Raw genomic sequence first — 27,193 nt, forward strand, 5'->3', positions numbered from 1 at the left:
AGAGTGATTTGGCTTGCAAGAGACCTTAAAGATCATCTACTTCCAACCCTCCACTTCCAGCACTTTCCACTAGACCAGGTTGCTTAGAACTCCATCCAGCCTGGTCTTGAACACTTCCAGGGATGGGGCAGCCACAGTTTCTCTGGGCAACCTGTGCCAGGGCCTCCCCACCCTCAAAGAATTTCTTCCTGATATCTAACCTTAACCTGCTCTCTGTCAGGTTGAAGCCATTCTCCCTTGTCCTGTCACTCCAGACCCTTGTAAATAGTCTCTCTCCATCTTTCCTGTCGGCTCCCTTCAGGCACTGGAAGGCCACAATGAGGTTGACCCCAAAGCCTTCTCTTTTCCAGGCTGAACATTCCCAGTTCTCTCAGCCTTTCCTCACAGCAGAGGTGCTCCATCCCTCTAATCATCTTGGTGGCCTCCTCTGGCCTCTCTCCAACAGGTTGTTGTATAACCTTTGTACTTGGAGCCCTCTGCAAAGGGCAGACAGGACAATGACACAATAACCCTGGGGATGCTGAGGGTGCCTTTGCTCTGAGAAAGCAGCACATGAGCAGGAGCTGTGGTTTCAAAGCAGGAAGCGTGTTTACAATCCCACCCTTCCTGCCAGCACCTTCCAGCTCAGAGGCACTGCAATGTGGACATCTACCTGACCTGGTCACCCCGTGGCCTCCTCCATCAGTGGAGGTGAGCACTCCCAGTGAGATCAGTCCTTTTGTTCCAAAACTGAACCCCACCCAAGCTTTCTGCTGCCCAAACAATGGCATCTGCTGCTCTTTGAGGGAGATACTAGCTACAGATCTCCATGTGCTGGGTCAGATCTACCAGCTCCCCGCACCTCATGTCGTAGAGTATCTTAGATGGCTCCAAGTCTGTGCTTAGATGTTGAACTGAGCTTGTTTGGGTGGCATTAAGACACCTAAATCGTGCTGCCTTTTTAGTTGATGATGCCCAGAGAGCAATTCAGCAGAACTCTGTTGTTGTGTGAGGATGGCTGGGCAGAAACACAGCCTTAGACCTTTCAGTTGGGTATTAAGGTCTGCGAGCTGAATCCTTCCCCAGCCTTTCTTCTGAACTTTACTCGTTGTATCTGAGCAGCTGGCACCAGATGGGAACGTTCAGGAAAGGGGCAGACCTTGCAAAAAATGGCAAGGTTAAATTAGATGGGAGTTCACTGTTGGTGCTGCTCTGAGCGTAGCCCTTGCAAAGGGGATGTGGCCACCTTCCTTGATGGGATCATTTAAGGCCAGATTGGATGGGGTTTGGAGCAACCAGGTCTAGTGGAAGGTGTCCCTGCCCTTTGGAGCTGGATGATCTTTAAGGTCCCTTCCAACCCAAACCATTCTGTGATCCATTCCATGATTCTGTGACTACCAAGGAGGAGCTGAAGTTTAATGAATTCCTGTCCCATTTTCTTATCATGCAGTAGCAATTACATAATTAGGGGATTACTGCAGCATCTCAAGCACGTGTCCTGCTCATGGGGAAGGAGGGAGATCAGGGTTAGAAACAAGACAGATGAGAAACTTCAGTGTCAGTAGTTTGTCAACCAGCGCCGAGGATTTTAACCGCTCCCTCCGTGGACTCCGCTAACAAATATAAATGTGGATTTTTGACTGCTGTAAGTGCAGGAGCAAAATGCTGATGAAATTTTCATGGGCTGTTATTTTAGTGGGCTGCCTTTCTGCTCAGGGTTGTCCTTCCCAGCTGCTAACTACTTTGGGAGCAAACTATCCTGTTAGCGTTCCCATAACTCAGGAGGTGCGTGTGTGGAAGAGCACTTGAGTGACTTGCATGTTATCATATGAGCTCAGGCTCGGCCTGTGGTGTTTTGCACCAGGTGTTAACTGCCAACAAAATCCTCCTTTCAGGCTGGTGAAGGGCACAGCTTATCACTGGGACCTCCTGCTCGTGGCGCTGATCAACACGGGGCTGTCCGTGTTCGGCCTGCCCTGGATCCACGCAGCCTTCCCGCACTCCCCGATGCACGTCCGGGCCCTGGCCTACGTGGAGGAGAGGGTGGAGAGCGGGCACATCTATGAGACGTAAGTAGGAACTGTGGGGAAGTCTTGGATCTCTTTTGGTTTCACTTGTGGTTTCCCAGCCCTCTGGGAGCAGTGGGTTGCGTGGCTGTGGAGTTTGCCGTTGTCTTGAGGACTCGCAAGGGGTGGAAGTGCAGGGAGGATGCTCCAAAAGAAGTCACCTCAGCCAGCACCCTGCAGGAATTCCACCCACTCCAGTGCAAATTCTCCTCTGGAAGGGTCAGCCAAGACCTTTTTCAGTTTTGTCCTTGTGGGAAGCTCAGGAGATGCTCAGGCCGAGTCTTTCCAGATGTGTCCACCACAAAGAATCCAGGCTGATTCACCGCCTCAGACCTGCCTGGTGCTTATTACGAAGGGTGGGAAAAATGCACCATTATTTCAGAGCTCCCATAACATCCTCCACCGCATTTTGGGAAGGCAAAATGCTTAAATTCTCTTGGTTTTAAGTAAAAGCAAATGTGAAGCCAGGCCCAGGCCACAGCTTTCTATTTAAGACCAACTTTTTTGCTGTTCTGAGTTGAGCAACAGATTCTTATCAGAGACCTATTAAAAAAAAAAAAATTAAAAACCTATTTCTCATGAAACCTGCTCCAGAGTAGAGATTGTCTGGCCTGTTTGATCTCAGTGTGTTACAGCTGAGTGCTTTTACCACAGAAGTGGTAATTTCCACTCACATGCCATTAGTTTTAATTATCCTGCCTTGGTTTCATTTTCTGAGTTGCCACTTATCAGAAGTGAGGCTAAGTGGTCATTTACTTTGGGGGATGGGGTGGGTCTGTCTTGATTCCAGCCTCGGCCTCATGCTGTTCTTGGTTCCAGCTGGCCCAGCCCAACCAGGCACAGCTGCTTTTTGGGTCAGGGATGGACAGATTTCACCTTCCACACCTGGAAACTGCTGGGTCCTGCTGCTCCCTGCAACTCTTCTACAGAGCTTTCCTAGGGGATCAGTCCCTTGGGCTTGCATTCCCATTAGTATGTGTTGCTATCACAACTGCATCACAGAACCACAGAATATCCTGAGCTGGAAGGGACCCACAAGGACCATCCAGTCCAACTCCTGGCCTTGCACAGACACCCCAGAAATCCCACCCTGTTCTTGAGAGTGTTGTCCAAACCCTCCTGGAGCTCTGGCAGGTTGGGGTCCATGAATATAGTAAATGGTAAACCCTTTTTAAAAAAAAAATCAACTTTGAAATTTGAGTTCTGTAGGGTTTTAATCCATGTCCTTGCTCCTTGTGTCCATGATCTACCCTGGGATGCCTCTACTCTCCATTTCTTTGAGAGCTGTAGAATTTACACTTTGAAAGCCACGTGCCTTGTCTCCTCTTGCCAGTTTTAATACCTGGTGTCTTTTTCCCTGTTTTTCCACTGTTTTCATTCTGCATTCTGGCTTCTCCTTGACAAAATCAAGTCCCCTGCCTCTGAATTAAGGACTAATTCCTGTCCTTGTCCTCTCCTCCTTCACCCAGCTGCCCAAAAATGAGCATCAGAGAGGCCTCTCTGTGATTATCCTGGGAGGGCTGAGGGATGCCCTGACCTCACTGAGGATGTTCCCTCCCAGCCAAGCTCCTCTCTGCTGGAGGCAAATTGGTGCTGTGAGCTGGGTATTGGGAGTGAAGAAGGGAATGAGGATTTCCTGGTGCTTTGAACTCCCTTTGAGACCAAAGCTTTTTGTTCTCTGCAAAGCACTGAGCTATAACAGGAGGCTCCAAGCAATGTAGTCATCTTTTTTTTTTCCCTTTTTTTTCCCCCCCCTCTCAGCCAGCTCTGCTGCAAGAGGAACAAAATGAAGCTCAATTAGAAAATCAGCTCTGTCTCCCTTGGCAGACTCCTTTCCTGCACTCAAATCAAAGCTCTCACAGGATGATGATACAAACAAGAATAAAGATCAGCCACAATGAAAGCAAAATTTTCTTCTCCCTTGTAGAGGAATGATTTGAGTTTCCTGTGTCAATCTGCAAACAGGCGCTCGTTACTCACACGGAGAAGTTCGGGAATGGCTAATCCCATCCCAGCCATATTTAAGGGATTTTGGGGAAATGAGCCTGGATTATACTCTTTAATCTCCATTAATTACTTTATTTCCATCGCAGCACAGGCTTTCTGGAGCTGTTTCCTCAGGGGCCAAACCAGACTTAGAGCACATGGAAATCAGGGTTTCTTCTGTTCACTTAATGTGACTGTGATGTCCTCACCCTGGAAATGAGAAAAGTGTTGGAATTAACAGAAGGCCAATTTAAGGCTGGGAACATCAGCTTTAAAGATGTCATGTTTGGTTAATTATGAGCAATTTTAACTGTGTTCTTATAAAATATTCCAAACTAATAAGTGGCATTAGCGGGAGCTGGCAGGAGTCATTGCAGTACATCTTCTGTGTGATCAGTGCTGTGATTGCTGCATCCCCAGGAGAGGACTGTAGAAAATTCCATGAGCTTCAAGAATCTGTTCCCTAAGGGCTGCTGCTCTGAGCTGTTCTGCACTTGCAGCTGGTTGAAATGTGGTGCCTTCAGAGCTCCTTTTGCTCCTGAACTCTCTGATTTGTATGACTTCACTTGCAGACTTGTGTGTGCCTGCAGGTCTTGAGCAGTCACTTGGATGGGTCAGATCTTTGCCTGAAATAGCAGAAATCCTGCCTGTCTAGGTTGCCTGATGATGAAGCCTGGGAAGCTCTTACTCTACCTGGATGAGGCTGATTCAGTTAGTGGATCCTTTAAGTCCTGCTTCACTGGGCCACTTGAGTGGTTCTGGTAGCTCTGAAGTTGTCTGATCACTCCTTGTCAGACTGAAAGTACTTGGAATGAGCAGTTGGAGTTGCACTTTAAACTCTGATCATCTCCAAGACTTCTGTTCTGCGGTGGTCCAGATCTGGAGGCAATGGGAAAGATGCCAAACTATATCCACTTAGGTGTTGTCCCAGTTCTACCAGAGCTGGAAAGAGTGAAGTTCTACTCTCCCTCAGCTTTTCCAGGTATAGGCAGGGACCCTTGACACAGGAGACCTGCAAGAGGATCCAAACAAAGTTTTGTTTGGAAGGAGTAAAGCTGTGGTTCCTGCTGTTTAAACCCATTTAAAGGTCACTTAAAGGTTAACACCTCTGTGTATCCTGTCTTGGTAATCCTGGATAATGTGTATGATCTGCCCCATTACTCACTGAAGAATCCCAGTGTTGTCCTCAGGACTCTGTGTACTGTTTGTGTTGTCTGTTGTTCCTCAGATCTCATGACTGATGGTGTTAATTCTGCCTTGTTCTCCAAATCCTCAGAACAAGCTTTAGGCTGCTCCTCTTTCCCTCCCTGTCCAAACACGGGTGTGGAAAGGCTCCTTCATCCCCACAGCTTCATTATGCTCCTTGAATGTATGAACAGATTTGAAGTTCAACCTGACCTTACTTACAAGCAAAACTTTCAAATTTAGTATTTGAATAATTCACTGGGGAGCAAACATCTTAATATTGAAATAATTCACTGGGAAGCAATCTGCTTTAGGACAGGAGGGATTGTGAAGTCCCAGCAGTGCCTCTGTAAAGGAGGGAGGTGTGTTTTGATACATCTTTTGTGTTAATCCTCAAAGAGGTTTATGTACAGGGTTAATTCAGAATGTGAGGGGTCTCATCCAGGGAATGAGGTCACTAAATGGCACCAAAACACCATTTTTTTTCCTGATAATAGTGGGATTTACTCACTGGCTTATCCACTGCATTGGTGGATTTATCTTCTTGAAAAAAAAATGTTAAGAATCCTCTTTTTCTCTGTCAAGTGCTCTTGACAGATGAGGCATTTCTTTCCTCCCGTTGTCTCTGGTAATTTTTTTCAAACCAGGAGATGCTCACAGGTTTAGTTGAAGTGAAAGGAAAACAAAGCAACCTGCCCTGGAGCAGGTTCTGAAAGCTGCTCCATGCTTTCCTGTCAGTGTTCCCCTCAAAAAAAAAAAAAAGAAATCAATCTGTGGCCTGTCAGCTCTGGAAAATTTGCATTAATTAATTACATGTTTTGCATGGTAATCAGCAATTTGCAGCACAACACAACTGCTGTTCCCCGCAGCAGAGCTGAATCCCTGCGTGGTGCTCTCAGCATTCCCTTCCATGTAAACAGGGAGATCCTCGAATCCATCAAAACTGCTGACTCGCTGTCAGGAGAGTGCAGACGTTGTTTTCTTTTTTCTTTTACAAGAGGTTCATTAGTTCCTGGAGAAGCCAATGAGTTTTCTTTGGGATAGGAGCCAGTTGCAGATGCACTGGGTAAACCCAGGGAAGGATTACTGCCCAGAAAGAGGATTCTTGCCTGGTTTGTTTTGGTTTGCGTTTTGTTTGGTTTTTGTTTTGTTTTGTTTTTTTGCATTGTGCTAAACAGGATCAGTTCAGAGGGCAATTTAGTTCAGGGATAGGATCTGTGGAGCTTTGCAGAAGGTGAATTTGGCATTTTTCCAGCTGCTCTGCTTGAGCTGTGGATGAAGTGCCTGGCCTGGATCCAGCAGGGCTCTGCCTCCTCGGTGTCAGAAGTGCTGATCTCAGTGTGGTGGTGATGAGCTTCCCTTTCCCGAGTGGCACGTGTCCTACATGGAGCAGGGATAAACTTTCCAGGGTTCTGGGGTGTTATACTACTCCCCTAATCCCTGTTTTCTTGCTCCCAGGATCGTGAGCGTGAAGGAGACCCGGCTGACGAGTCTGGTGGCAAATTTCTTGGTTGGGCTGTCGCTGCTGCTCCTGCCTTTCCCTCTCCAGTGGATCCCAAAGCCGGTCCTCTACGGCCTCTTCCTCTACATTGCCTTGACCTCCATTGATGGGAACCAGCTCTTTGAGAGGGTGGCTCTGCTGCTCAAGGAACAGGTACATGGAATGGGACACCACACCTGGAAGCTGTGCTCCAAACCTGAGCACGCGACCGTACAAACTTGTGGGGTGTTTGGGAGTTTTCAAACCCCCACTGTGATGTTTTGGCAGCTGCAGAGTATGTGCATTTAAAAAAAAAAATCTAAAATATTTAAAGCATAACATCAGGAAACGGTGATCTTTTGATTTCCCCCACAAAGCTTCAGGCAGGTAATTTATTTTTTTTGCTCTATTTTTCACTTTCATTTTTGTATGAAATGCCACAAGAGAGGATTTTAAACTCAAAATGAAACGACTTGCATTATTGAAACCTGCCTGATGTGGGGTGAAAACAAACCTGGGAGATATGTTTTCAAGCCCTCTCTATTACAGGTGCTAAAAAGGTGTTGGTTTTCAGTGTAGGAGGTACCTGGAAGAGCAAGTCTCCAGCTCATCTTCTCTTATGTAACAAAGGTCAAGGGCTTAATAAGCCCAACGTTTGGCTCTGCTGCTCTGCTAATCTATCTTGATCTCTAATATTACATCCCAGAGGTTAAAACTGTGCAAGTTGGGTAAAGATTACATTTGTCATGTCAATTTTTGCATGAGGGTTGAACAGCTCCTGAGATATGTGACTTATTACTTCTGGTTTTAGTGCGAATTACGTGTGGAATTTTCCGAGCTTTGGTTTGGAAAATTAAAAAGTATTCTTGAATATGGAGATCTCCCCTTTCTCTGGAAGCCTTTTAATGAGTCATGGCACAATCTGAAACCCATGGAATCTGTACCAGTGCCAGCAGACAGTCGCTCATACTCTTCATTGATGTATAGACAGTGAGTCAAAGCCTCTGCTCAGACATGAGCAAGGAACTGTCAAAAGAAAACCACCATATTTAGCCTATTAATGTCACTTTTTCCCCCCCTTTTTATTCCTCAAAAATTATTAGCTTGAGTGGCGAAAAGCTCTGCAGTCTGAGCACAGCCCCTTCCTGCACCTCCCTGATCTCAACTCCTGGTCTTCCCCTAGTGGGGTTCAGCCAAGAGGTGGGAGCACCAGGGGCAAGGATGGAGCCTTATGAAGGGTATAAAATCACGAGGAGCTGGGTTGTAGGTGGAGAAACCATCCAGCAGTGACAGCACCCGGGTACATCTGCTCCCCATCACCCCCTGCACACCCCACGGGCCCTTCAGATGCTGCTGCAGGGCCCTGACAGTGCTCCTCAGGGGAATCTCATTACTGCACTTATCAAGATATTACATTGCACTCCAGATGCTCCCAAAGGCACTCTTGGCTGCGTGGTGTCTTTCCCTCTCCTGGTTCTCAGTGCCCAGTCATCCTCCGAGTGCTGCTGCCAATGCTGTGGTTTGAGGCGCTTGGTTTAACCCTCTACATCCCACGCTGAGCTGTTGAACCTGTTAAGGACCTGATGGTGTGCAGTGTGTGTGTGCAAATCCGTGACTCCCCTAAAACCCTGGCATCCCAAATCTCGTGCCACGTCCTCCCGTGACAATTCCAGGTCTCTGCGTGTCTGATGTGTGGCTCTTCCCTCCCCAGACCGCGTATCCTCCGACCCATTACATCCGCAGAGTGCCCCAGAGGAAGATCCACTATTTCACCGGCCTGCAGGTCCTGCAGCTCCTCATCCTCTGTGGGTTTGGGATGTCACCGCTGCCCTACATGAAGATGATCTTCCCACTCATCATGATAGGGATGATCCCCATCAGGTACGAACCTTGGCTGCTTTTGTTTTTTGTTTTTCTTGTCTCTTCCATGTTTTTTGTCTTCAGGTTTGGACCACTGGAAGTCCAGGGAGAGGAGAAACTGTTGGAACTGGGCCTGTTTAGTCTGGAGAGGAGACTGAGAGGGGATCTCATCAATCCATACTAATATCTCCAAGGGGTGTCAGGGAAGGGTCCCAGACCCCTTTTGGTGGTGCCCAGAGCATTAAGGAGCAATGGCCATGATCAAAAACACAAAAGTTCCACCTCAACATGAGGAAGAACTTCTTTATGTTGAGGGTGGCAGAGCACTGGAACAACTGCCCTTGGAGGATGTGGAATCTCCCTCTCTGGAAACATTCCAAACCTACCTGGGCACGTCCCTGCGTCACCTGCTCCAGGTGACCCTGCCTTGGAAAGGGGGTTGGACTGGATGATCTCCAGAGGTCCCTTCCAAGCCCAGCTATTCTGTGACTGAAGTCTGAGTGGTTCAGAAGTACCTCCCAGACAGCTCCTGGCAGTGGGTGGTGGTGACCTCCTTTCCACCAGTTGCTCGGGCTTGAGGAGGAATCGTGCAGAGAGCCTGTGGTTTCACTGCTGCTGGGAGTCATTCCAAGGGTTCTGGGCTGGCAGGTGCTGCTCTTCCAGCTGCCCAAGAAGCAAAAACTCTCCTTTTAATGCCTGATCTTCGTGAGAAGCTTCAATCTGAGCCTTCCCTCTAAGTGATATTTGATAATGTTCCTCATGGCTTTGCAATTTGATTTCCTCAGGCCAGTGCTCAGAGCAGAGCTGGAAACTTCTCCTAAGAGGAATCCTTATCTCTTATTTGGTGCTGGGATGACTTTGCAGACTTCCTGCGCTGCTGAAAGCCACTGCCAATGATCAGTCAGGTCAAACTGGCCACATTTAGTCTTAAAATGATCTTTAGAAGTGGAAAGGCACCACAATATCTTGAGTCTGGAGAGAGAATTGTTGAGAAATTTAACTAACTTCTTCCTCAGTGTTCATTAGCAGTGACTGCCCATCATTCTCCAGTTAAATCATTAATGCTCTCAATCCTTTGGATATAATGAGAAGCCATAATAAGATCTTGGAAGGAGCAGATCTGTTTCCAGTCCATTTGATTATTTTTAGGCCAGCCTGGCATCCAGTGATATCTGGTTGACTTTGAGCTTGCAGTCTCAGAGATCTTCTCTCTGATCTTAAAGTTCAGGGCTACCAGTGTGATAATCTCCAAAGGCAGCTGTTGTGGTGTTTTCCTTGGCTGGTAAATGTGGGTCCAGTTCTTCCTAAAACAAAAGCAAATGTCAAAGCTACCATGGCTTTCAACAGGATCAGGTTAGAGCTGCTTGGGCTGGGTTTTTAAAGATAAACAGTCTTAGAAAACACTGAAGTCATTGTTCCTGTGGTAGGAATCTCTAACCTGCCCTTCACATTGGTGGTGTTGCTTTGGGTGAGTGGATCTGTAGCTGGTGAATGCTCCAGCTCTGTGCAGTGCTGGGGGATTGACTCTGGTGGGAATTGGAAGTTTCCATACAAGGAAGCTCAGTACAAAAAAGAAAATGTGGGACACTCTTTTTGCTAAATAGTCAATTCTTGGACATAGTATAACAAACTAAATTAGTGTGGAGAGAATTCACTGTCAAAGAACCTGATTTTGTAATAAGAGCGGGGTAATGCAGTGGTGCAAATATATCTTCTTTTGAGTACATAAGATACTGCCACCTCATACTCTCTGTTTCTAACTCATTTCTCTTTCCAGAGCAGTTCTTTCCTAGGAGCTGGATAACCAGCCCTGCTGCTCAGGGGAAGATGCTGCTACCTGGCACAGCCCAGAAATTTGCCCTTGGCTTTCCTCCCTCTCGTTTCTTCTGCCTTCGTGTAGTTTCTGTGGCCTCCAGCCAAGAAGGCAGCACCGTGATCCATGAGCTCTGTAGTTAATGACTTTTTTCCAAGGATTTGGCACTCTAAATAGATGAGACAGAGGGGAAGAAATTAAATATATTTTCCTTTTTCATTTTTTTTAAGAAGTGAAGGGAGGAAGGAGGAGATGGGACATCAGCCAGGGGCCAAAGTCAAGAATCAAACACAAATGAGTGAGATGTGACTTGGTGTCCCATCCAGAACACCAACCATGTCTCAAAGCCCCATTTCCACCTGTCCAACAGCATTAGACACATGATTTGCATTGTCAGTGGTGAGGGACCACTGGTGTGCTCTTAATGTGAGAGATAATGAGAAGCCATTGAAATCCATTATTGCAGTGGAAGAAAATGTGATCTCTGGGTATCCCCAGTTCCTGGCTTTCATCCAGAACTTTGAGATGACTAGTTTTTGGTTGCTGAGGGAAGGGTCATCTTCTTTCCGAGCATTCTGTGATGTTCATCTGTCCTCCCATGGCTGTCAAGCATTTCCTTTTATGATGGGTCTATTTAAGGAGAACCTGGTACTTCTCAGCAGTAGCTGATGTTTGGGATCCCTTGCACAGCTATTTAAGTCCCAAACTGGGCTTTCTGGTGCTTTGTGCCTTATTTTAACAGCTGAGGAATACCTTCCTTGTCAAACAAGGGAAAGTGTCACACTAAATATGCAGGAGGATTTAATGAAAGCAACTTCAGAGCATATTGTCGGAGCACCACACCTTTGTCACCCAAATATGTCAATCCTTGAGGATGTTTTTGCAAACAAACAAATTTTAAAAAGGCCCAAAAGTAAGGGAATCGCTGTTTCCATGATCCAGTGGAGAATCCAGTCACCAGGTAGGGATGGAGTCTTACCAGCAGCTGGAGGAATGCAAGTCATGGCTCTTCTTATTTTCTTGCCACGGTCACGAGTCTTGCTGATACATTTGGTGCTTGTCCAAAGACCAAAGCTTCTGGTTTATCTGTTAAAGCTTCATTGTGGTGACAGCTGCAAGGAGTGACTTGGGGTACTCGGAGAACCTTTGTGTGCAGCTCTTTGAGCCAGCAAGTGACGAAAAAAGTAGAAATTGGAAATAAATGGGTATTTGTGGCAAAGCAATGCACCCGTTTGCAAACTGGAGGCAGCAGGAAGGCACTACCTGTGTGCCCCAGCACAAACCAGGAGTGTAGATCAGGAAGGCACTACCTGTGTGCCCCAGCACAAACCAGGAGTGCAGATTTGGGTGGGGTGGTACAATTTTGGCATCTTCAAGACTTTGTGGTGACAGAGCACTTTAGGAAAGCTGCTTTTTCTCCTGTGAGGATGAGGAGGTTCTCTGTCCTTGTCAGCTGAAAGGAGAAGGCTCCTTCCAGAAGGAACTTTGCACTGTTGTTCCTGTCAATGCTGTATTTGCTTACAGGATTGGTTGTTTTTGCTGCCTCCCATTTCTCCCCTTCAACTGGGAGAGAATCTCATGGACAAACTCGGCCGGGGGAGTCTTGGGGCGGACAAAAAATGCTCCGAACAAGCACTAACCTTATTTCTCTGTTTCAACCCTAGGTATAACCTGCTCCCAAGGATCATCGAGGCCAAGTACTTGGATGCTATGGATGCAGAGCACTAAAGAGGGTCCTCCCCACACGGAGCAGCAAGGACAGCCCTTCTGGAGTGGGAACAGGCGGCTTTTCCGAGGCGCAGGACAATCTAATGCACTTCTTTCCTTCACCACTTTCTCTCTGCTCTAACGTGGCAGCACACACCTGTCAGAGACCAAGGGAATGCTGGAGTGTCCCAAACCAGCCTTGGACTTGGGAGGACGATGCTCTTTGGAGCTGTGAGGCGAGCAAGCTTTGTGGAAAATGCTTCTTCCCACATCCCGACCCCGGGAACCCCAAAGATCAGCATGTCTGTACGGTTGGAGCATGGATTCGGAGTTGTCATGTGTTCCCTTCTTTCAGGGTGGGGGGAATTCTCTCTCTGTGTTTTTATGCACTGCATCCTATTCTTCCCAAACACTAAGGACACCAACTGACCCTTCTTTTGCAGAATGACATCCTCGTCCTGGCCTTTGAGTTCGATTTCCCGTGCATCCAGTATTCCCAAATGGGTTTTCAGGGTGGGATGGCCTCGTGCTAAACCACTGATGGCAGGAGAGGTTTCTGGCCACTCTTCCAGATTAGTGGGTGTTTGGAAACAGCTGTAACATGTACTGATACAATCCCCAGCTTTGGATGAATATGTAATTCCTACAAAAGAGCTTGGAAACATCCAGAGGTTGGGCTCTCGTGGCGATGTTGATGAAACCACAGCTGGGTCTGAGCTGTTTGGGAATTATTTTGGATTTTCTGCCATTCCTTCTCGGTAATCAAATCCAGAATTGTAGTTTTGCACAACTGCAGCGTTTTTTTTTGGTGCACTCAGAGTCAGATACTCGTCCCAGGGCAGTTGTGTTATGGTTGCATATACATATGTACAGGAGTGCCTATGTGTACATATATACATATGGATTTGTGTATATATTTTGCATAGATATACAGATAGGCCTGATTCTTTCCAAATATCCAAAGTGTTTTGTGCAGTCAGTGTTTCCCATGATTGCACTTGTTCTCTGCTTCAGTGCTGCTTTTTCTCATTTTGAGATATGGTCACTTTTTTTTTCCCCTTTGGAAGCTGCTCAGTTACTTGGTTTTGTTCATGTGTTGCTTTATTCAAGGTGTTCCTTTGCTTCCTTCTTCCTGTGGCTTGAGACCTTCATCATTCTGTCCTGATGCTCCAACATGTGAATTTTGCCTTTAATTTCCATGTACAGAATGCAATGAAAAGTTTTCCTCTCTCACCTAATCAATATTTGTTGGTCATTTCACTGTTTCCGTTTTGTAGCTGGTCTCCAGTTTTCCCCCCTCACTCCCAGGTGTTATATTATATTTCTGGATGAATTGAACTTCTGCTGTCTTTTATAAGTTCAGTTTATTTAATTTTGCTCGTACTATGGTCAGGTTTGGGTTTTTTGTTTGTTTTTTTTTTTTTTTGGAGTACTGTGAAACAAGCTGCCCTTTGGTTCAGAGCTTTGCCCCTTTGCTGCACGTCACAGGTCACAGGTGGAGTGTTCAGAAAATGATGGGCCTTGATAACGACCTTTCAAAGCAGTAGAAACGAGGGAGGGAGAGCAACAGAAAACAAAATGCAAATATATCAGCACAGAGAAGTGTTTCTTACCAGTTGCTGAGTTGCTTTCTTACCAGTGCAGAGTTTTCATCAGAGGGGTTCCTCCCACCTCACCCTCTGCACGATGAGGAGGACCAGCCCTGTAGTGAGGGAGGGTGTAAAGCTGTGCTGAAACTAAGCCAGGCTCAAACCACTGAAGATTTGGTGTGTTTGCACTAAATTCAGGGGGTGTTTAACCTTTTTGTAGCACTCAAGGACGTGTTAAAAATGAATTTTTTCGTTTCCTCACCAAACCCTTCACCTTTGTATTGATCCTTGGTGGAGGAGGACAGTGTTGGGAGTGTTCCCAAGAGCATGGCCATGGTTTTTGTATCCCTGAGGAATCCCAGGGGAAGGCCCTCAGCTCAGCAAGCCAAACAACACTGTGTGATCTTAAAACCATGACCTTCGTGTGGCACCAGTCTAATCTTGTGGGGCTGCTGAGGAGTCCCAGGGTCAGGGTGGCCACCCCAGCACATCAAAGGAGGTCTTTTGGCTTTCAGTCACCCTCAGAGGGAGCAGGGGGAGCTCAGGCAGGGACAGGACAGCAGGAATGAACCTGTGTGTGGTTTCTGACCGCTTTTCTTGCTATTTCCTGGCTTTTGAGTCACTTCTGGGCTGAGATCACAGGTGGCTGTTACCGAGGCCTGTGTGTAGGAACAGGGGCAAACAGGACTGTGGAGGTGGTGAGAGTGTGTCTGATCTCCAGTCAGCAGAAGAAGGGCAGGTGACAGCCAACAGCTCAGGACCTGCTGTGAGGCAGGGAGTGCAAAGGCCTGATGAGGCTGAAATAACATGTTTTTCCCACAGATGTCAAAAGATTTAACCAAAGCTGCAATCAGAAGTGTCATCCTGTGGTGGAGTAAAGCTGTAAAACACACGTGCCCTGGGGGTGAATTTGTGGTGTCTCTGCTCTCCATGGGGAGAAAAGTCACCTTGTGGGGTGGTTTAAATTCTATTTTGGATCCTGGAGCCGGAGGAAGGAGGGGATGTGCCCAAGGGAATGTGGCTTTGGTCCTCTTTGAGGAAGAGCAGAGGCTCTGGGTGGGATTTCCACCAGCACAGAGCCACAGTGGGGTGAACTGGCCTGCAGGTCTTGCCAGAGGAAATAGTTTTGAGATGTACCCTCCACTCCCCACTTAAAGGACCAAAACCACCCTCATTAAAGCCTCTTTGAAAGCACCAATTTCAGGTGGAGTCAGATGTTGCCGAGATAATGTAAAATGCAGGTAGCAGGGAGGGTTAAATATCCATCACAACTCTTGTTTATATCCTTTATTTTGCTTTACCAGTGTGACTTCAGCGTTTGTGTTTTCTTTGTAGCATCAGTAGGATTCTGTTTTGCAGGGTTTTCATTCTACAGGGGCCAAAACAAGAAAAAAAAAATGAACTTATGGGAAATCAGCACAATTTGGGGGGGAAAAAGTTGTGCTGGCTTAGACTGGTTGAACATTTGGACCCATTTCTCCAATATATGGGTAGAAGGGAGATGTATGGAGGCCTCTTGTCTCCTGAGGGTTTGTCATGATCCTGCAGAGGATTATTTTTATTTTTCATGCCTTTTCTCTTCTCGTTTGCTTCTGGTTTTGCTGACTCAAGTGCAGGCGTTTCCAGGAAGTGGGCTGACCAGGGAAGGAGGGTTTGTTCAGAGTTGATTGAACACTTTAATACTTCTGTGAAGGTTGAGACAATTAGAATGTAAAAGAAGATTTATTATAAGCTCTTTATATACGCACAATGCTCTGTGTAACTGTTGCCAAAGAACTGGGTTTGAGAGATGAGCTACTGGGAGAGTCCACGGTGTTCACCTGGGACCACAAGGTAGGGAAAAGCTGCTGGAACGAGTGGATTTGTGGAAGTTACTTTTTGACAGCTGCCAAAACGATCAGAAACTGGGGAGAGAATAAAATTCTGCTCTCAAACGTGTGGTTTTTGATCCTTGCGTTGAATGTAGGAGCGAGAATGAGCTTGACAATTAAAGTTGGATTTATACCTGAATAGTTTCCTTGGTCTGAGACTTATTTTGTTGCCTTCAAAAATAATCTTGACGTGCTTTGTATGGAAATGGATGTGTTTCTCCATGTAAATTGAGGGAAGCTGGTGAAAACATGGAGTGCTGAACAAGCAGGGCAGCACTTTCGGGATTGCTTAGGAAGCGAATCTGACAACTCCACCAGCAACAACCCCCAGACTCCCAGGAGTCAACATGTGAAGCTGTTAATAAATGTCAGGCTCTGCTTGGATGTGCATCAGTGCCTTTCTATGAAGGGATGGGGATGGAGTGAAGGAATTCAGCTGGTTTCCTCCAGAGCTGCTGAAATGCTCCAGGGTGAGCCCCAACGACTGTGGGACGTGACCCCTGTTCCCAATGACCTGTGAGAACTGGGATGCTCTAAATAGAGATCTGGAAGATGGTCACTCTGGGGGTGGTACTGCGGGTCAGAGGGTTCTCCCCGAAAGATCCACATCAGCTGTACCCAAAGACTGAAACTCTGTCAGCTTTTGCCTGTGGTGTGTGGCTGCTTTAGAACCTGGGCTGTGTTCTGTGAACACTCCTTGGAGAAACATGAAGTTGGCCAAAGCTGGAGAACACTCAGGGGTGGGAGGGAAAGGGTTGGCAACAAAAAGGGGTCTGAGACTTGTTGTGTCACCAAAAGCACCTCCTGTTTCCCAGTCTGTGTCCCACCAAGCATCTGCACCATTGCTGGCACACATTCATGTTTTTCCTTGATAAAGCTTTTTTTTTTATTGATTGTTGCATTCTGAATCTGCCCTTTGGAGTGTTTTGCCTGCCTGGAAGTCTAAAGGGCAGAACCAGGCTTGGCTCAGGCTCATCTCTTGTGTTTGTTCCCCCTAAACCTCACCACAAAGCCGTTTTCTGTCATCTCCTGCCCCAGCTCTTTGCTTCCCCAGCCCTCCTCTGGAAGCTGGCTCTGGAATCTCCACTGTGGAAATGCTGCCAAAGTGCCAAGTGGGAATTTTTCTCTGGAGAACTTGAGCAACAGTGTGGCAGTGGCTGCTCCTTGGGGCTTGCTTTGCCATCATCAGGAATTCTGAAGGATTCATAACTCCCTAACATTTTCACTGTCCTCTACTTCTTTTCAGTTGTCATGTTCCAGTTGGGCTGTCCTGCTCTCATTTTTCAAGCTTCCAAAACAACTCCAATGGACATAATGGGATGGGTTTGCCCCGTTTTTCTCTCTGTGTTGAGGCCTGTGGATGTCAGAATAATCTCCTCTAATTGTTTCCATATCTAATGAAGGCATTTAAGTACCAAACCCTGGCCAGTGCAGGACTGGCTGCAGAGAGCAAACCATCACTGCTGTGGGAAGAGCAGACAGAGGAGGGAGTTGCTGGAGCACAGAGAAACACAAATTAGCACTTTTCCTCTTACAGCTTTTGTGTGTTTTCCTTTCACACCAAGACAATCCCTGGCTCTGTCTTTCCTCCCCTTGTACAAAATGCTGCGTGAGCTTGGAACCACTTGGCTCTGTTCTGCTGTCACATTAAATATTTAAGAACCTGTCCTGGGGGAGGTGCTGCCTTCTGCTCCCCATCTGCATCCCTGCTGCAAAGAGCTGCTGCCTTGGAGGGCTGGAGGCTGCACCTCGTCCCTGGGACAAATCCTTGCCGCTGCAAAAGCCAGCAGGGCCCCTTCTGTGCCCACAGGTGGGAGCCCAAAAAGGGGAACACAAAATGCGAGGAGTTGGAAAAACAGCTTGCAATTAAATTTTCTCCTTCTTGAGCTGAGCTGTGCTGGCACTTCTTAGCATGTAAAGAAAAAAAGAAAAAGGAGCTCTCTGGCAGTGAAGTATTTGTGATATGAGGATTGCAGGAAACCCTCACGTGGAATTCAACAGGTGGGGCATCGGTGTCAGCGCTCAGGAGGCTTGTGGAAGGGCTGGGAGCAGTTGTCCCTCTGCCCAGCAGCAGCAATTGGTGTCTTAATGTGCTTTTTTTTAGGTAAGTTTGACACAAGTGGAGGGCTTGGATGGTTTTTGCAGCGTCCCTGTGAGTGGTGGTGGGGGAACAGGGCCCTGCTGGGCTGGAACCCTCCAGTGCTGCGGGTGATCCCTTTTCAGGAGGTGGCTGATGGACATCTGAGTGACACAAGTGAGCTCAGGCCGTGTCCCCTCCCTCCTCTTTGGGAGTTGTGTTGGTCACTTTTGTGTTATGTGAAGCATCACGTTTCTCAAATTTGGGACCAGTGGCACTGATTTCAAACTGCAGCCCCAGGTGAGTCCCAGCCTAAACAGGATTTTAAGTGATTCACATCATCACAGAATCCCAGAGTGGTTGGGGTTGGAAGGGACCTTCAGGATCATCCAGTTCCACTCCAGGGGCACATTCCACTATCCCAGGTTGCTCCAACCTGACCTTGGACACTTTCAGGGATCCAGGGGCAGCCACAGCTTCTCTGGGCAACCTGTGCCAGGGCCTCCCCACCCTCACAGCCAAGAATTCCTTCCCAATATCCCATCTAAACCTACTCTCTTTAGATTTGAAACCACTCCCTCTTGTTCCATTGCTCCATGCCCTTCATTGCAGAGATTCCTTTGCCTCCCCAGGGGTTAGCAGCTCCCTTCCATCTCCAGGACTTCTAATCCTGGCATTAAGTGCCCAAATCCAGAAGCTGTGTCCGCTGGGATGTGTGTTGGTCATGTCCAACCTGAAGCTGGGCTGTGAACTGCCCAGCAGGTTTCAATGGATCCCTTCCCATGGGATGAAGCAGGATTCAGCTGCAAGGCACAGCAGCCCCTGGGAAGTGAGGGTCTCGTTGTGCTGCTGACCCTGGGAGGATCTGGTGTCTGGTGGAGCCACCCTGATTGAATAAGGGCAGTGGCTCAGTGCTCTGTTATTTTTGGGGCTCTTCAGCCCCCCAGTTCTCTTTGTTGATAGGAATTTATACCTTGTTCCCAAGCAGGAAGGGGTTGAACTCGATGATCCTTCTGTATCCCTTCCACCTCAGGACATTCAGTGATTCTATGAGATGTTACCCCAGAAAACAGAAATTCTCTTACTCAGAAGTGCAGCAGTTCAGCTGCTAAAAAACCCCCCAAACTTTATCCAAAGTTTAATTTAGTATTAATGCAAACCAACCCTTTGCTCCCACCTGAGAAAGGGGCTGTATCTTAAATACTCCCTCACTTTCTCCTCCTGCTTTCCTTGGAGGGAGTGTAAATGCAGGATGAGTTCTGTTGAAGAGTAAGAAACCTTCCTGAGCTCAGCTCAAATCCTTCATCCCCTTTCTCTACAGGGTTGGGTTTATTTTCCAGCATCTCCCAACGGTTTTCCCTGGATAAATCTTTTTGTGTTGGGTGACCGGGAGGTTGCTGGGAATATTTTAGGTGAGGGAAAGCCCCTGTTTCTCTTCAGGGAGATCTGGCCTATGGATACTGCACTTCCTAAATCTCCTCTCCCAGTGCATGTCTCTACCTAGTGCTGATCTTCCAGGGAATGATTTCTTTGGATAAGAGTTACCTGGGACGAGGGAGAGGGAATTCTTTTGTTATATAAGGAAGCTCTGTGTTTAAAACCAAAATTAAAAGAAATATGCTGTTTATATATTCCTACTTTGTGCCTAATCAGTGTCTTTTATTTAAACCAAAGCTCCCAGCATGGCTTGGACTTCCCTCCTAGTGCAGAGTTTGTATTTCTCTGATGATATTTGTGTCATCCCCAACACTTGGAGCATTTGAGCATCTCAGTTGTGGGTGTGAGAACACACATCTCATTTGTGGGAGGCTGGGGAGCCAAAAATTGGCTTATTTCATCATTTAATGGGAAAGGATAAGAAATAATTGCACCTTTTACCTGACGTGGTGCCCTGAGAGCATCCAGACCTGGCTCTGACTTCCTTGGCATCATCCAAACCAGAGATGAGCCCAAAGCCTGGTGAATATTGTCACGGGGGAGCCTGGGAATGACCCACTCCTGCAAGGAGTAAATTCTCTAGTTGCCTACCACAGGATCCACACTTGGATAGTTGCCCTCCAGCTCCCTCAAGGATCTGGAGGAGCTCCCTTTGCTGGAAGAGGAGATTTTGAGTGTGAACACAAGCTGAGGTTGAGGTGAGGGCAAGGCTGGGAATGGCTGGGGAGGGTCTCAAAGGATCATCTGGGAAGAGCAAGAGCCTGCAAACCTGTTCCTTGTCCCCAGGTCCTCTGGGATTCCTCCTCCAGGTCTGGTCTCCACCAGGAGGAGCAACGTTGGTGACCCTCATATAAATACATGTAGATAAAGCAAAATATACATGGGAAATGGCAGGCCAAGGGGGAGGCACTTTGTGTGGTGCTGACTTTGGAGGGCTGCAGGGCACATGGGCAGCCTCAGATTTCTGGGATGTGAGGTGCTCCACGCTCTGCCATGGGGATTGTTGGGATATACCCATCCCAGGAGTGCTCAGACTGTGTTTGCTGCACCAGTCTTGTACCACTCCATTGAGAAGAGAGAAGAAATGGGGTCAGGGGAGGCTCAGGAGCTGTTTTTTGCAGCTCTCTGTTGCTCTTTCAGGATGACTGGAGAGCTTTAAGTGTGTCCTATCCAAGGCTATTCCCTCCTGGACGTGCTGGAGACCCCGAGCCCAGGATGGAAGAGTTGGTAAGAAGTGATTGTGCCCCCATCAGACAGAAGCTCCTGGGAGATGTGGGGTCACCTGGAGGTCCACGGTGCCCCTGTGGGATCTCCCTTCCTTCAGTCCCTCTCCCAGGTCCCTGCTTGGAGCCTTGGAAAGCTGGGAATGCTGTGCAGCACCTTTGGGCTGCAGGGAGGTGTAACTGGGGGCTCAGGGCTACGCCAGGACTGTGAATATGCAGGAATCCAGCAAACCCCTCGGGATGGATGCTGAGGAACAGGAAGGAGGTGGGAAGAACGTGTCTGTCACCTTCTGGATGTCACTGCATGGAATTTTAGTGGATGAGCATCTGCCTGGCAGGGCCATAACCCTGCAAGGTGTCAAGTGCCCCCGTTCAAAGCAGATTCCTAATAATAGCTGGTCTAAATGGCAGTGGCATTTGCTGCAGATCTGAGCTGGAGAAGGAAAGGGTCAGATGGGGACATGTTTCCCCCCACCGTGTCCTTCCTTCCCCACCAGGACACAGATGTGAAGCTCTGCCAGGAGCTTTGCAGGAGGATTGAAACGTGCACTGGCCAAAAATTACATGGATAAACTGTTCAAAGAGGAGCTGGGCCCCAGGGGTGCGAGCTGGGGGTTTGCCCTGTACCATGGCTCGGTGTGGAAGGCATGGAAAAAGGGATTATTTAGGGTGGCTGCATCTTCAAACTGCTCTGACTTTGTCAGTAGGTTTCCCTTCTCGACATCCTGCTTTGGTTTAAACTGAAAAAGGGGGTTTGGAATATTCCTCCCTGCACTTCCCAGCCCTGAAAAGGACTGAAATATGTCCCTGGAGTGTTCCAGGTCTGTCACAGCCCCAGGATGTGCCACTGCAGCAGAGCTGGTGAGAAGGAACCCCTGTGCCCTGCATTTTGGGGGGAATCAGGAGCCCAGAGATGGACCAGAAGAGAAGGCAGGAGAAATGCTGCAACCCAAGAGTGGGGCAGATGCCTGAAGTTTATAGTGTCAGAGCCAAAAAAAAAAAAGCCGTAAATTGAAGCTTATTTATTTATTTATGTTTGGGGTGGGGGTTTGTGTTCGGTTTTTGGGCAGCACTTTGCAACCCTGAGCCCTCCCAGGCACCGAAACCCGCTGTTTTTTCAGCAGGGATTTAATCTGCTGAGAGCAGGTGCCATCTAGGGGACAGACAACAGAAGACAAGGAGGGGTTTCACTTCCAAACCTGCAACGTTGGCTCCACCTGCACTTCCAGGTGCTTTGGCACCGAGCACAGGGAACTCTGGGCTAGAAATAGGGAGTTAGTGGGTGCACGGCTCGATTCAAGCTCAACCGGCCCCAAATCCTGAGCAGGAAGCACAAATCATGGAATGGTTTGGGTTGGAAGCGACATCAAAGCCCATCCAGTCCCACCCCCTGCCATGGGCAGGGACACCTTCCACTAGCCCAGGTTGCTCCAAGCCCTGTCAAACCTGACCTTGGACATTTCCAAGGCATCTGCCTTCGTGCAGCACTTGTGTCCAAAGCCAAGGACCAGAGGAATCCTCAGAGAAGGTTTTTCTTCAGTGGTTTGCTCTGCAATCAAGTGAGATGGAGCACTGTGAGCTCAGTCTCTGCAGGCACAGGTCACGTTTCCAGCTCTAGGTTGGCCATGATGTCCTGCAGGGACCTTCCCTTGTCCTGCTGCTCTCCAGAGGGATGTATCCTGCTGGCTTTTAAACTTGGCCAGAAGTACTTGCTCTGCATCACCCACTTGTCTCCCTCAAGGATTTGGATGGTCCAGATGTGTAACAGGACAACCAGAGAACCACAGAGCCCTGAAGGTTGGAAAAGCCCTCTGAGATCATCAGTCCAACCATCCCCCAGCACTGCCAAGGCCATCACTGACCCATGTCCCCAAGTGCCACATCCACAGGGATTTTAAATCATTCCAGGGATGGGGTCTCCACCACTGCCCTGGGCAGCTGTGCCAGGGCTGGACAGCCCTTTCCATGAAGGAATTTGCCCCAGTATCCATCCTAAACCTCCCCTGGCACAGCTTGAGGCCGTTCCCTCTCCTCCTGTCCCTTGTTCCCTGGGAGCAGAGCCCGACCCCCCCCCCCATCTCCCCCCTCCTGTCAGGGAGTTCCAGAGCCAGAAGGTCCCCCCTGAGCCTCCTTTTCTCCAAACTTTTCCCCTGCCACCAAGGGGGGCTGGTTCCACTCTGCATGACTCCACCTGAGCCCCACAACCCAAACCAGCAGCTCCCTCCCTGGATTACACCTAAAATCAGGCTCTACCCAAGCCCTTGGAACAGGTGGATGGGAGAGCAGGAGGTGGGAATGCTGCACATCCCTGGCTTTGAATAAACAATGAGCACTAATGAGACCAGCTCATTAATAAAACTCTGGCAGATGGGTGACTACAGGTGTGAGCCAGAGCTGCAGGGCCCAAGGGTTTGTGTGGGAAACTTCAGCTAAATCACTCATTCCTCACCCTTTCCTCTCCTATTCCAGGTTTTGGGTTTTTCTCTGAATTCATCATCCCCCTTGGAAATCCTTTTGGCACCACAGGAGGGGCTGCAGGCCAAAAGTTTCCTGTCAGGGATTTCTCTCCCTCCATCTCATCCCTGTCCTTCCTGCATATCCCCATCCTCCCCTGGGACCACCCCACCTGGGCAGGACATCGGGATGAAGCTGCCAGCACGCCTTGCCCTGGATTTATCTGCGATGGGGCACAGAGAAAACCCCTTGAGAGCCCTCCCAGGTAACCAAAAATCGTGATTTCAGCACCAAAAGCTGCCTGTTGTCTGTGCAGACTCCAGCAGAGGGAGCGTGGCTGCCTGGAACGGCATTAAAACCCTCTGCTCGCCGGCAAATCCTCCGTTTGGAGATGAACTATCAGGATGTCTCCTTTGGATGGCGTTTTCCGGTGACATTTCCAATTGCTCCCCATCTGCTCAAACGGCAAAACGTATGGGGAGGCTTTATAAATAACTGAAAAGTTTAATTTTATAATTTTTATATTTCTATTTTTAGGGAGGTGCAGTAAATAGGAAAAACCAAAAACCTGACTCAGAGCTTTAAGTCACAGGTAAATCTTTAACTCATCCGTGCTGGCTTGGCTTTTCCCTTCATGGAAAGGGGATTTTAGGCAGAAAGCCCTTTGCTGGTTGCATCCCCTGGCTGAAATCCTTTGGCTACTGATGTCACCACTGTGGGGTGGGAAACCAAAGGGATGGGAGGATGCAGGAATGGTCATCTGGGCTGAGGACTTCACGCCAGGGAATAGGGACAGGGAAGTGCCCAAGGTCAGGGTGGATTGGCCTTGGAGCAGCCTGGTCTAGTGGAAGGTGTCCCTGCCCATGGCAGATGATCTTTAAAATCACTTCCAACCCAAACCATTCAGTGATTCCATGAGATCTTGTTCTGGTCCAGCCAAAACTGTTCCACTTAAATGCCGTAATTTCTTATTTGGGGTCTCTTCTTCAAACACCTTTTGTCTTTTTTAAAACTGTAAGTTGACTTTTGAGGGACAGACAGGTGTGGTTTGAAAAGCTGAAATGCAGAGCTTTGCTGCTTTCCTGGGCCTTCCAAGTGCCTCAGTTCCCCCCCCCCAAGCTCCCATTCAGTCACCACAGAGCTCTGCCAGCCCCATTCCCCAGCCCACATCCCAAGGGAATGGGACTGGCCACCGCCGTGGGCTGGACCCCAAGTCAAGGCATCGGTGTCTGGGAGACCCAACGAGGTCTTGGGTGCCACATTCCCACCTCCCTGGGCTGGTGTTTGCTGGGTGAACACCCCTGGGGAGGTGTTCCCTGAGGCTCCTCCTCTTGGATGCCACATTCCCACCTCCCTGAGCTGGTGTTTGCTGGGTGAACACCCCTGGGGAGGTGTTCCCTGAGGCTCATCAGGAGGAGCCTCAGAGAGAAAGTAGGAGGTGTCAATGGAGAGAAGGTGATGATTTGGGCAATTTGGGTCATTGAAACACCTCATTCATCCTTATTCCTGATCCCTACCCCGGGAGAAGCCCTGTGGTATCCCCACAGGTTTGGGTTATTGGCCACACTGCTGTGGGAGTGGGTTAAGCTTCTCTGAGGGGGTTTGGATACCCCAGACCGGTTCATCCCAAACTTCTCTCATCCTCAGAGATGCTCCTTGAAAGCTGGTGGGTCTCCAGTGATTGATTGTGTCCATCTGGGCAGGCTCTGCCTCTCCAAGGGGGAAATGTCCCCACCCGTGGTGCAGGGAGGGTTTGCTTTGGGATGCTGCTCCCAAAAACACGGAGAGGCGGAGGGGCCTCGGAGCTAATGAGATCTCTCAAAATTTGCATATTAATAACTGTGCCTGTTACCTTGCCACTGGACTTAATAGGGCGTGATATTAACAATTATTTGTTAATAAAATAGCCACTTTATGGTCATTTGTACACGGAAATAGAATAATGCACCTGGTGGAAAACAGCAGGAGGACTTTATTCACCTCTCCCCTGCTGCAGATGGAGGAGGAAGATTTGGGGGTTTTTTTGTGCCCTCCGCTCCTCAGCTTTATTTTGGAGGACAATTTTCCTTGGGGTTTGTCCCTCTGGCTCCAGCAACATCCCTGCTCCTCCAATTCCGTGCTCCAGTCTCCTCAGCCAAAGGAAGAAAGCTCCAGTTAGTGGCTGAGCTGAGGCACACTGGCCATTTCCTCCCCTAATTGCCATTAAATGCAATTAGTGCTTCCCAGTGCCCCAGAAACAAGTGTCTTAGCAAGGTCACCGTGGCCTGTGGCTGGAGAAATGCTGCACCAAGGGTTTCAGCCAGAAAAATAATCGTTATTTTAATTCTTTCTTCACACAAAAATCGGCATTTTCCCTTCTGTCCTCCCAAAAATCAGCCCATGCAGAGAATGTGCCCTCAGTGCACAGTCCCATGAGCTGGCAGTGGCTTTCTGCCTGTTTTTGGAGGAATTCTGTTGCTCCCCAAGTTATGAGAGCAGCTCATTCCCCTGGAAAGGTGGGGAAAAACCTTCCTCTGGAGTCCCCAGACCCGCAGGAGGTTCGAAAGGGAGAAGCTGTGTGGGTTGTATCCTACAGAACCCAGGGCTGGGATGGGAACTAAGGGGATTAATGCTGCCCCCTGAAGCTCCTGCAGGATTTTGAGGCTCTGCCACAAGGTCCTGGAAGGCCAGAGCAAAGGGCCCATGAGGTTCATCACCTCCATAAGCACCTTCTCTCCTTCCTCCCTGGCAGGACTGTGCATAATCCAGCTGCTTCCCAGCAGGAAAAAAATCCCTCCCTGTCTGTCCTTACTAACGCACAGGAGCTGCCTGGGGTGTTGTTCTCCCAAGGGCAACCTCCAGGAAGCTGGAAAAGCCCCTCCTGCCCATCTCCCACCTCGTATCCTTCCTGCCCACCCCTCTCCCAGGGGTGGAAGCAGGGCAGGAGTCTGAAGCTCGTGCTAAGATCGTTTCCCTGAAATTCTCCAGGCCGCCTAAGCTGGTCCTTGGGGGGTGCTTTTCTTCTTGGGTGAGTTTGTCGAGGTTTTGAGACTGCAGAACCCTTCGTTCCTGCAGCAGGGAATTCTGCAGATCCCCTTTTCTCTTTGGAGATACGGGATGTGTTTGTCTGGCAAACATCAGCGATTTCAGACCGGCCACGGAGGCGGCTCCCGGTCCCCAGACCGTGCGGGGACGGGGGTTTGCAGGTTTGCATCGGTCCCATCCCACCTTGGCACGTCACTGCTCTTGAGGGGCTGGAAAAATAAAAACCCACCTGTAATGGAAAAAGGGAAAAAAAGAAAAAAAACCGGGAGCTCCAGCACGTCCTGCCCTGGTGAGGAAGCTATTTTCGCCAGCCTCCCACACACGCTGCGAAGCTCGAGCAGCAGAGGAGAAACCCCGGCGTTCAGCGCAGCCTGAACAGCCCCGTTTTAGCTGCCCGGCGCTCTCCTCGCTCACGGACCTTTTTCCGGGAACATCTGCCCCAAAAATCCCTCTGACCGGAGGTGATGCGGGGCTTGGCACCGCCGAGATTTAAAGGTGTTTTCCCTATCATCAGCCCTCCGCGCTGTCCCCGGGAGGGCTGGAGGGTGCCAGGGTGTTTGCAGGGTCATGGGACGGGCGAGGGAGCTGCTGGCACCGGGGACGAGATTCCCGTCTTGCTCCTGAAGTGCTCAGCACGGGGCAGGGCAGCGGGAATCCCTTCCCGAGCCTGCGAACAGCTCCAGAGCCGCCTGCCTGCACCTCCCCCGTCCGAATTCCAGCATCCCGAGGGGCGCGGGGTGGGGCAAGGGGAGAAGCACCACACTGTCCATCCCCCCCGGGATATTCCCAAGGGAACTGCCCTTAGGAGCAGCCAAGGTGTCTCTGCTCCGCATCTTCCACCCCGGGAGGAGCAAACAGCGCCTTGTCTGGTGCCCTGGGTTGAAGCACCGGGGTGATCCCTGCTCCAAAGTGTCCATGAAGCATTTGGTGGAGAGGGAAGTGGATGTGGATCTTTGCGTGTTGTTGCCTGGTTTGTTTATAGTCCTTGTTTCCACGTTCCTAGGATAAGGGAAGGGCTCATCTTTAGGGATTTGCCTCTCCCTGGCTGTTTGCTGCTCTCCAGCGAGGAGCTGAATGAATGCGGGACCTGCTACACGCAGGAGGGGTGGGAAAACACGTGGAATAGGGAAAGGAACCCTCTCCTGTAAAATTATAATAAAAAATCCTGGGGAAGGGTGCTCGGGAAATAGCCTTTCCCCGTCCCCCCGCTTGCTGGGATCCAGGCTGCTCCTCCTGCCTCGCCGCCCTCAAAGGCATCTCCTCACCTTCCAGCCTTTCCCTCCAGATCCTCATTCGCTCCCTTCCCTCTCCCTCCCATCGCTGCAGGATGGAGCCCGGACTCCCCCTTCCCGCTCTTTGCTCCTCCCTGGGGCTCAGAGGGAGCCAGGGACCATCTGGGTCCCTGCCCGGGAGAGGGAGGGGAGGGCGGTAGGAGGGACCGG

General features: G+C 49.1%; 1 protein-coding gene across 7 annotated transcripts in view; it reads left to right on the forward strand.

Annotated features, from left to right (window-relative positions):
• The window catches only part of SLC4A11 (solute carrier family 4 member 11), a 123,428-nt gene extending 107,753 nt beyond the window's left edge, over window positions 1–15,675 (forward strand). For 6 of the 7 annotated variants that reach the window (XM_027705563.1, XM_027705562.1, XM_027705567.1 and 3 more), the window contains 4 exons: window positions 1,875–2,048; window positions 6,675–6,870; window positions 8,408–8,577; window positions 12,034–12,097. In XM_027705563.1, coding sequence (XP_027561364.1) covers window positions 1,875–2,048; window positions 6,675–6,870; window positions 8,408–8,577; window positions 12,034–12,097 — 604 coding nt within the window. Of the gene's footprint in view, window positions 1–1,874; window positions 2,049–6,674; window positions 6,871–8,407; window positions 8,578–12,033 lie in introns of all 7 variants that reach the window. The other variant, XM_027705561.1, reaches the window with a different exon arrangement.
• The last annotated feature ends 11,518 nt before the right edge of the window (window positions 15,676–27,193 follow it).

This window comes from Neopelma chrysocephalum, unplaced genomic scaffold, assembly GCF_003984885.1.
Source record: "Neopelma chrysocephalum unplaced genomic scaffold, ASM398488v2 Primary Assembly neopelma1_345, whole genome shotgun sequence".
NCBI lineage: Eukaryota > Metazoa > Chordata > Aves > Passeriformes > Pipridae > Neopelma > Neopelma chrysocephalum.